This window comes from Dermochelys coriacea, chromosome 19 (assembly GCF_009764565.3).
Source record: "Dermochelys coriacea isolate rDerCor1 chromosome 19, rDerCor1.pri.v4, whole genome shotgun sequence".
NCBI classification, from domain to species: domain Eukaryota; kingdom Metazoa; phylum Chordata; order Testudines; family Dermochelyidae; genus Dermochelys; species Dermochelys coriacea.
In genome coordinates this window covers 14,692,929-14,703,964 of record NC_050086.2, presented here as the reverse complement: position 1 = coordinate 14,703,964, position 11,036 = coordinate 14,692,929, and the positions used below count along the sequence as shown (strand labels likewise).

General features: G+C 42.0%; 1 protein-coding gene across 1 annotated transcript in view; it reads left to right on the top strand.

The window, feature by feature from the left end:
- The first annotated feature begins 1,183 nt into the window (after positions 1-1,183).
- MATN1 (matrilin 1) overlaps positions 1,184-11,036 on the top strand; it is a 37,320-nt gene continuing 27,467 nt past the window's right edge. The window contains 3 exon segments of the mRNA XM_038377721.2: positions 1,184-3,105; positions 3,108-3,125; positions 7,734-8,080. Coding sequence (XP_038233649.1) covers positions 3,039-3,105; positions 3,108-3,125; positions 7,734-8,080 — 432 coding nt within the window. The 5' untranslated portion in view covers positions 1,184-3,038.

Here is an 11,036-nt window from a genome sequence, read left to right as displayed (position 1 = left end):
TTGAGATCTCTTTGGAACAGAGATATTGGCCCCTCTGTAGACAACTTTATGCAGGAGATGTAAAGGGGCCATGTCACCATGTGCCCAGCTCATTGCTTCTGCTTTCGTTTCTTCTCCAAGGAGCCCAGGGTAGAGGTTAGAAACATGTATCAAAGTTGCTGATCCCCTCTTGCCTGGTTGCTTGAAGAACTTGACACTGAACTTTGCTCCTGAACTGAACTCTTGAGTAAGATCTACAGGGACCCCTAAGACTGAGACACTGGGCAATGTATTTCTCTTTGCCATTTCACACAACCTTCACACTCTGCTTTCCTTGGTAAAGAGGGGCTAACACATATGAACTTTGCCATTACCTCTAAACAGTTGACTTCAAAGAGGGTAGTGTTGGTCCTGATGTAGTACCTTGATTCAAAGCTTCTTGGACATAGAAGGAATGAGCCGAATCTAGTATTTGAAACAAGTGCTTCTTTAGTAAATAGGAGTGTTTGTGTGTATGTGTGGGAGAGAGAGAGAACAATCTTCTATGCTTCTGGAAACATGAAACCTACAATAGCTGCCCTACAGAATGGGACCAGCTTAATCCTTTAATGGTTTATCTATTTGTGTTGTGAGTGGCCTTGGGAAGAGCCCTAAATGCATATTTTCCTCTTGAAATATTGGATCCAGTGTTTTAGTTTTCTGAGGCCTGGGTAAAAAATATTGTTCATATTTTAAAAATAAACATTTCTTTTAAAGATCTATAAATGCAGACGCATGGTATCCAAAATGCCTCTGCCCTTACCCTGTTTTCAAAGCTTTAATGTTGTGTGTGTGCTCCCACCTCCATAGTGAAAAATTTCACCTGAAATGTATTTATCTTTCTTTGCTAATTAGCAGAAAAATGACACAGAGAAACCTTATATTTTCTTCGGCAAGAACGGCCATAGAGACTTCATTTATGGAGGGATCTGAATGATCCCCATTCATGGCCAGCAATACTGTCTGCACCAATAGTTCTTTGTGTGCCAAGCAGAGCGAAAGGAAAAAAAACATATTATATATATATATAAATGGGGGTGGAAGCAAAAACACATGTATTTTAATTCCATTTTGTTCCCTGATACTATCTGTAGTTCTGTGGGGGTGGGGGTATATGTGTGTGTCTACAAGTGTGTGTATATGTGTTTGTGTGTAGTGTGTGAATGTATATATGAGTGTATAAATGCATTTGTGTGGATGTATATTGTGTGTGTGTGCCAATGTAGATATTATAATAATACCTAGCTCTTATATATAGCTTTGTGTGTGCATGCATATGTATATGTGTGTGTGTTTTCCCATGGTAATCTGCAGCCAAATTCTCCCAATCTTGCTCACCTTAAATAGCAATTCCTCTGTGAGTCAGCCTCATTTATCTCAATGGAGCTACCTGTGAAATAAGATGCTACTCACCATGAGCAAGAGCAGTAGATTTGGGGCCCCAGGATATGGCTACACTGAAAATAAAAAGCCCACAGCAGCAAGTCTCGGAGCATGGGCCACTGACTCGGGCTCACGGGGATTTGTGCTATGTGGCTAAAAATAGCAGTGTAGATGTTCAGGGCGGGGGCTAAAACCTGTTGAGATGGAGGATCTCGGAGCCCGGGCTCCCGCCTGCAAAATTTTCTGGTGTAGTTATCCCTTTCTCATCAAGATGTTGATGGCTTTGAAATGTTCTGGAACAGCTCTTCTAAGGCCAGCTTGTGCTTTCCTTACTCACGACTCACTGAGTAGCGCCTTGTTTCTGTGTGATGTCCCATGATTTCAGTGTGTGGGGGGACTTTGGAGTAAAGTGTCTACTCAGCATAAGAATGGGGAATTGGCCTCTCTGGATCTGAAGTGGTTTGCGAGGCTCGGGGATCATACAGTGCAGGTGAAATGAATGAATGCTTAAGGTGGTGAATGGATGGCTGGATAGATGAGATTGGCAGATCACTTGCAGCCTAAAGGCATTTATCAACTAACATGGAAGTATTGTTATGTTACTTTGTGATGAATGCATCTACTTACTATTAATGTATTACGTAGCCTGCTAAATCTGTATAGTGCTTTATGGATATTGAAGACATCTGATTCCTCTTCACCCAGCGCATCATGGTTTTATTTGTCTATTTAGATTGCCAGATGCTTGTGGCAGTCACTGTATCTTCTTCTAGGTTTTGGGCAGAACCTGCTAAAACAATAAATCATACAATATTCTAATCTATTGATTTATCTGGGTTTACTAATCTATCTATTCTTATCTTTGCGGTTGATATCTCCTGGTTTACTTCTCTCACTCTCTCTTTTCAGTATCCTAAGAGTACAATTTTTTTAATGGATGCTAACAATTTACCCCTGAGTTAACTCATTCTGTTTCACATTACTTTGACTGTGTCTCACTATGATTCCAGTCCTTTCATTCCCCTCTGCTCCCTCACTCCTACCTTAGCAGATTTGATATTTTTGCCTGCAGATTAGTAAAAAGAAGTGGTTGGAAGGAGGGGCCTACCACAAGGCAGATGTTCCTAAATCCTGAGGTCTGCATTTCATGTGCGGAGCTGGATATCTAAGGGTTGTGTGACCTTGCTCTTGTCCCACTCTTCCACCCCCTCCAGTCTCAGGAAGGATGCTAGCCTCATACACCGCAGACCATTTACTTAGTGTAGCAACATCAGGCTGTGCAGATTAAAGCCGTGAATGACAGGTTAACCCCTTTCCCAACCTGTTTCACTGGCCCACTGTCACGGTCTCAGGTTCTCCACATTCCAGGCAGTAGCGGGTCCCCTTTATTACTTCCCATCCCTAGCCAAGCAATGAACCCCTTGTGGAAAGCCCCAGGGGCTGGGCAAAGCCAGGAGACCCTTCATGTAATTCAAGTTTTCTTTCTTCTTTTTCTCCCTCCCCACCTCCAACCTTGCCCTCCCCCCAGGTATTCACAAGTGTCAGAGGCTGCCTGCTGCCTCTCTGAGGAGTGGCATGTTAATACCTCTGGCCCAAGACTCTTGCCTGCCACTCTGCCTCCAGTCTTCTGAGCAATCATGGACAGGATTTTCTCTGGCTTCTTGCTCTCTGCATTTCTTCTCTTCCAGCATCACGGCATTTACGGGCTCCCCCTCAGCCCAGAGGTAAGTGAAGAGGTTCAGTTTGTTGTGGTACCTTCTCATCACCAAAGCCATTCAACCGGGCAGATGTGAGCACGGGGGGATAAAGGGAGAAAAACGACACCAAAAAGATTGCAGGGCTGTGCAAAGAATCTTTGCAAATAGTTGACCGAGGCAGCAAAATCCTGATGTCTGTGCTGCATTCTCCTGCTTGCTTCGTTACTTAGGAATAATAGCCGTGTGCATGGCACAGACACCGTTCACAAAAAGTTGCTTCAGTGTGTCTTCAGCATAGTATGAGGTCCAGTTCCTTTTAGCTGGAGGAGGCACTGCCATTAAAGGAGATGTCCTGTGCCTTTTTATCTCCTGAATAGACTTGCTTCTTCTCTCAAAGCGTTCCTCAAGAGCTGGTTTTGTTTGGGAAATTCAAGGAGCGAATTAGCCTGGATTGATAAGACATTCCTAGCTCTGGTTCACCTTTCCGAGTAAAGTGGAATGGATGGTTTTGAGGTTGGTCCTTATTAAGGGTTTTAACATAGACCTTTTCAAGCAATTTCCATGTGAATTCCCTTCAGTTTGTTGAAGTCAATGGTAGATTTTGCCTGAATTGGATGACAGGATTTGCCTTAGACACAAGCTGCCCAAGAGATAACCTGTGAGCATCCTTAAAGAAGGATGGTTAATTTTAATGTCTGCAAATCCCCATTTCCCAGCTACAAAATACTTGACAATGGTAGGCAGCCAGTGTGCTGAGTGGCTATCATGCTGAACAATACTGTCAGATTGTTTCCTTGTACTCCCAGTCTGTCTGTCTGCACCTTTTGTCTCTGGCCTTTGGGGAAGGGGCTGTCAGCTTGTTGGTGTTTTTTAAAGCACCTAGAACAGTGAGGTTCTGGTCCACGTTGGGGGCTCTTTGGAACTGTGGTATTACAATAATATATAATAAATAAACAGGTGTTGAATTCAAAAGGAAAAGCTAATAGTGAAAAATTGTACAATGGTAAATAAATCAGTCCATTAACTGATCCAGTAGGACTGGATGAAGTTACAGATAACAATTAATGTTCAGCCAACCTGTGGAACTCATGGCTGCAGGAGGGTGGTCAAGACAAATATTGGGGCTGGATTTGTAAAAGGGTTTGAGTGATTTTAGAACGTTTTTAAAACATTATACCTGTGCAGATCACAAAATGATCAGGGTAATGTGACAACATGCTGCAGAGCATAAGGTAGCCACGCAGAGAAAGGAAAAGTCTTCCAGACTGTCCAACTGATCAGCTTTGTGAAGAGATGGTATCTCTATACCTGAACCATCCAGTACTAGATATTACCAGAGTCAGGAAATGACAGATGGATCATTCGTCCAATCCACTATATTTCTAGTATGATTGAATGCTGCTTGCAATATAAACATGTTTTAATTCTGAGTTACCAACAGTTTTCTGTTTCTTCTAATTAATCCAGCACCATGGTGCTTCTGCAAACTCTGTTTCATTGCATAAGGGCTTGACTATTATAAAAGTTATTACAGAATAAGGTAGACAATGGATTTGAAGTGGAGTATCTACTCTAGAATAAGTCCACATGTGGCCATTCTTATTCCAGAATAAAAGTGTTGGTTTTGGTTTAATTTAATTCACTTTCAAAATCAATGAAGCTATTTTGGAAAAAAGGCATTTATGCCAGAATGAAAGTGTCCATATGTGGAGTTATTCAGGACTAATTGTTCTGGAATAGCTCTTCCTGAATAGCTCCATGTGTAGACAAGCCCTAAGACTAGGGAGCCTTCTGGGGCTGGACACAATTAGCTAGATTTGCTTTTGATTTTCCAATACTCTCTCTTTATTTCCCCATAAATACATTTTAATTTCATAAGAAGAGATACAAAAAAAAAAAAGGTTATTTGGGACAAAAATACAAAAGTGCTTTGTGAAAAGTTGATTCTAAATCTTTTATTGGCTCAGTCAGTCCTTATCCCACACTTCAATGCTTTCGTACCACACTTCTTTCTTGGCAGCAGTTAACAATTAAAAAAAAATGGTGGTTAGGGCCCTGGAGTGGGAATCAGGAGACTTATTGTCCATTCCTTGATCCACCAAGGATGGACTGCATGACCTTGGGCAAAGCTCCTGGCATCAGTTTCCCTACCTGTAAAATGGGTATAATGACACTTCATAAAGTTCTTTTTGGTCTAAGGATTAGAGCACTATGTAAACTTGATTATAAGCTAGTTTTCTATTTCCTGCAATGAATATGGCAGTGAAGTGAAACCAACCCCTGAAGGTAAATGATTACTTTTCAGTGGAATTGCCGGCCAAAAAGCTTGTCTGACAGAACTTTTCCCCTGTATCGCAGAATTTGTATCCTCCTCCTATGTGAAAATGAATATTAACAGAGCACATGAGAACAGAACTTCACAGAGGCAGGCTAAATGGGTAATTGGGAAAATGTTCATAAACATATCAACCCTTTTTATTTATTTTTTGGTCCCATTTTGAAATTTTGATGAAAAATGTCATCAAAATGGTCAATTTTGAGAAATTCCATCCAGCTGCAGTACAGGGCATCTTGACCACCAATAGTTTTCTCCACATTTTTATTATTGATCTTACCAAGGGAACGTAGAAGTTACATGGGGAATATGTCGTCTTAGGTCAATCTATTTTACATTTTCACACCGTTCTCTTGTCTAGTGCAGCCTTATTCTTTACAGTATGATCACCAGTGCTTTGTGATGTGATGCCAATAAGAAAAGTTCATAGATTCATAGATACTAACATCAGAAGGGACCATTATGATCATCTAGTCTGACCTCCTGCACAATGCAGGCCACAGAATCTCACCCACCCACTCCTGTGAAAAACCTCACCTATGTCTGAGCTATTGAAGTCCTCAAATCATGGTTTAAAGATTTCAAGGAGCAGAGAATCCTGCAGCAAGTGACCCGTGCCCCATGCTACAGAGGAAGGCGAAAAACCTCCAGGGCCTCTCCAATCTGCCCGGGAGGAAAATTCCTTCCCGACCCCAAATATGGCAATCAGCTAAACCCTGAGCATATGGGCAAGATTCACCAGCCAGATACCCAAGAAAGAATTCTCTGTAGTAACTCAGATCCCACCCCATCTAACATCCCATCACAGGTCATTGGGCCTCTTTACCATGAATATTTAAAGATCAATTAATTACCAAAATCATGTTATCCCATCTACCATCTCCTCCATAAACTTATCGAGTTTAATCTTAAAGCCAGATAGGTCTTTTGCCCCCACTGCTTCCTTTGGAAGGCTATTCCAAATCTTCACTCCTCTGATGGTTAGAAACCTTCATCTAATTTCAAGTCTAAACTTCCCAATGACCAGTTTATATCCATTTGTTCTTGTATCCACATTGGTACTGAGCTTAAATAATTCCTCTCCCTCTCCGGTATTTATCCCTCTGTTATATTTATAGAGAGCAAGCAGATCTCCCCTCAACCTTCTTTTAGTTAGGCTAAACAAGCCAAGCTCCTTGAGTCTCCTTTCATAAGACAAGTTTTCCATTGTGCTTTAATGCAGCGGCTCTCAACCTTTCCAGATTACTGTACCCTTTTCACGAGTCTGATTTGTCTTGCGTACCCCCCAAGTTACACCTCACTAAAAACTACTTACTTACACAATCAGACATAAACATACAAAAGTGTCACAGCACAATGTTATTGAAAAATTGCTGACTTTCTCATTTTTACAATATAATTATAAAATAAATCAACTGGACTATAAACATTGTACTTACATTTCTGTATATAGTATATAGAGCAGTAGAACCAAATCATTGGCTGTATGAAATTTTAGTTTGTACTGACTTTGATAGGGCTTTTACTGTAGCCTGTTGTAAAACTAGGCAAATCTCTAGATGAGTTGATCTCCCCCTTGGAAGACCTCAGTGTACCCCCAGGGATACAGGTACCCCTAGTTGAGAACCATTGCTTTAAGGGTTAAACCAGGGGGTTATATGAGTCAGGACTCATGGGTTCTATTTCCACCTCTACTGACCCCCTGGAGCTTTGAGGTAGTTATTTTATGGCTAGGTGTGCCACTGTTTATCTGTCTCTGAAGTGGCAATAACAATACCTATTGCACAGACTTGTTGTAGTAATTTATATATTAATTTTTGCAAAGCGTTGGAAGGGCATCTGATCAAGGTGCTTCAGACAGTTGGTTTGCCCCACTGCTGTTTTACTCCAGTGTGACTGCACTGAGTTTCATCAGCATAACAGCATAAACCTGGAGTGGTGAATCCAGCTCCACAAATGCCAAATATTATTATCTCATCACCTCTGTGCATTATAAGTACACATATTTGTACACAGTGTTATGTTTTTAACCAATACAAATACTTTTCTAAAAAGTATAAACTTTATAAACTTTGATTAATTAGTTCCCACTTTGCCCCTATGAGATAAGTAAGTATTTATCATCATCCCATTGGTTTTACAAATGACACCCAGTTCTCTGCCATAACCCAGTAGAACCCTATCTCCCCACAAGGACCAGGAAGTCTTGAGTCCCCAGCATCCTGCTCTGACCCCTGAACCTCGCTAGTTTTTCTGTAGCCTTATTTCTTCATCTTTCTCTTCCCACTTTTCTCGTGCAGGTGCTCTGTGTAGGACGAGACCCTCCGACCTGGTGTTCATCATAGACAGCTCCCGGAGCGTGCGCCCCAATGAATTTGAGCAGGTCAAAGTTTTCTTGTCCCAGGTCATCGAGTCCCTAGATGTGGGCCCCAATGCCACTCGGGTGGGGGTGATCAATTATGCCAGCACAGTCAAGAACGAGTTCTCCCTCAAAACCCACTGGACCAAAGCCAGCCTGCTGCAAGCAGTCCGCAAGATCAAGCCGCTCTCCACGGGCACCATGACGGGCTTGGCAATCCAGTTTGCCATCAATAGGGCATTCAGCGACTCAGAAGGGGCCCGTGTGAGGTCGCCTGAGATTAATAAGGTAAGTGAATTATCTGCTGAGTTGCTGCACTGGGAGAAGTCAGTGTTGCTCTCCCTGATGGTATCACCCATCCCACCCATTCCCCTTCCTTCTGTCTAATCAGAGACTGGAAACATTGAAGAAAATGGCCAAAGTCTCCCACAAAATATTAGGGATGGGGAAAAAGTGATTGTTATCTCTGTGGCAATGGCCGTCTTTACTATATCCCATCCAAGAAAAATACACTAAAGGACCTTTAATTTTGCAATGGCAAGGAGGTTGGTTTTCTAAGACAGACAGAGCAACTGGGGACTCAATTCTCACAGAAAGTCAGTGGGATCTTTGCCTCGGATCCTCAAAGGTATGTAGGTGCCTAATTCCCATTTATTTCAATGGGAGTTAGGTGCCTAATTCACTTTGATGATCTCGGCCTTGGTGCCTCACTCTTCTTTGTGCTTTTGAAACCCTCCACCTCGAACTCACAAGGTAGGAAATGTCAGAATTGTCTGGAAATGTCCTGGAAACCTTAATTCCCCCATACCTCCAACCCACTCTTTGTCTGTCTTGACTATTGAGATGGTGAGACCACCTCTTTCTATATGCATGTAGTGAGTGTGGGGCAGTGAGATCATGGTCTAGGTTGGTATTTAACATAAGAATGGCCACACTGGGTCAGACCAAAGGTCCCTTTAGCCCAGCATCCTGTCTTCTGACAGTGGCCAATGCCAGGTGCTTCAAAGGGAATGAACAGAACAGGTAATCATCAAGTGATCCATTCATCCCCAGTTGCCCATTTCCAGCTTCTGGCAAACAGAGGCTAGGGACACCATCCCATCCCCAGCTTGCATTTTAACTAAACATTAGTCATGACGCAACCTAGGCCCACATGCCTAAAGCTGGCTCCCCAGGCTCTCTGCTAGCAAGACAGGAGCAGAAAAATAAGCAAGGACTTAACATGGGCAACCAGAGCTTCCATCCCAACCAATCAGGAAACCAGCTGTTTGAAGAAGGTTTTTTTTCCCCCAACTCTAAAATTTCTGGAATGTCACTTTCTTTCCTTTCCCCTCTGCTGCTAGCAGAGGAATGGGGAAACCAGTAATGTGGAATTGTGTGCAAAACAGAGAGGGTAAAGAAACCAAAGGCAGCAAAAACCAACAACCAAAAAAACCAACAACCAACAAAGCCTAAATGCAAGAAATGCACTCTGGTAAAAATGTGACCACACCTGAAAAAACAAACAAACAACCCGACGTTAGTATTTTAAAGGCTGTGGTAGCCAGAAATTAATTAGACACTACTGAACAATGGTGCCAATGGATGGGGATCAGATCTCTTCATGTACCTGCCTTCTATGCCCCCTGTCACTCTAGCATCAGCGCACCTAACAAATATGATTGGATTTACCTCATGTCACTCTTTTATCCCCAAGTTCACAGAGGGGAAACTAAGGCTCAGACATTGAAGGCAGGATTTTCAAAAACACTCAGTATTTTGGTCTAAGTCTTACTGACTTAGTGGGAGCACATTTGGGCCAAAACTGAGCACTTTTGAAAATCTAACTTTCCCAAGGTCACACAGTAAATCTGTGGCTGAGAACCTATATCTTCTGAAGCTCAGTCCGGTGCCATAATCACAAAAACATCCTTCCTGTAGAAGTGAGTGCGGGGGCCTGGAAGGCAGGATTCCTGGCTTCTGTTTTCACTTTTGCCACTGACTGAGTGTGTGACTTTGGGTAAGGCACTTAAGGACGAAGTGTGGGCAGGTGTAAAATGGTGTAAAGTGTAATAACCTTTTCTCCCACACAGGGCTGTTGCGAAACCTAATTTTAATGATGCTTCATGCCTAACGTAATGACACTCAACTCACCAATGGATATAGGGCAGTGCATAATAGCTTGGCATTATTATTATTATTAATAATAATAATTAATAATAATTAATGTTTGTAAAGTGCTTTGAGATCCTTGGATGATCCTGGTTATAATTCTGGCCAAGTTAGTACAAATAGAATAAGAATGGATTCAACTTTAATCTTTTTTTGGAGATTCAAAATTGTTCATTCTGTCCCACAGGTATATTTTGTCTTTCACTGCTTTCAGGTGTTACTCATGGAAACAGAAATGGTAAAATTACCCAAGAGAGGCAGCCTGGGATGATGTATTTATCCCCGTTAGAAACAGGACAGCTATCTAAAGTATTGTGTTTATACCGTCCCGCTCACTGAAGCATGGTATCTAGGTGAAAAGAAAAGGAGTACTTGTGGCACCTTAGCTAATTCAATGGTATTTGCAAAAAAGAAAAGGAGTACTTGTGGCACCTTAGAGACTAACAATTTTATTTGAGCATAAGCTTTCGTGAGCTACAGCTCACTTCATCGGATGCATCCGATGAAGTGAGCTGTAGCTCACGAAAGCTTATGCTCAAATAAATTTGTTAGTCTCTAAGGTGCCACAAGTACTCCTTTTCTTTTTTGCGAATACAGACTAACACGGCTGCTACTCTGAAACCTGTTATTATCAATGGTATTTGCAGCCCAAGTCCCAAATAGCTTCAAACTCATCTGGGCTCATTCAGATCTAAACTGTCCTTCAGGCCTTTTGGAGTTTGTTCACCACTGGGGTAAAAGAGGAGATTTTAGAGTCTTCCTTCCTTGTCCCCAGGGCTGGATTAAAATGAAATAAGGCACAGATCCACCAGCAGTCTGGAGATGCACAAAACCCATCGCTTTCATCTCCCACCTCATCATCTCTGCTTTTCCTCCATGTATGGAATTTTCTACCCTATGAGCTTTTAGAAGCCCATCACTTCTTGAGTCTTCATCCCTGTGGACACTTTTGACAAAAATGATTTTTTTCCCGATTGGCCAACATTTTTCACATTTTCATCCAAACAATCGAAACCCCCAAATTCTTCAGTTTAAAAATGTAAAATTTGATTTTCAGTGATCAAAAATGGCCCTGTTTTGTCTAAGGAAATCC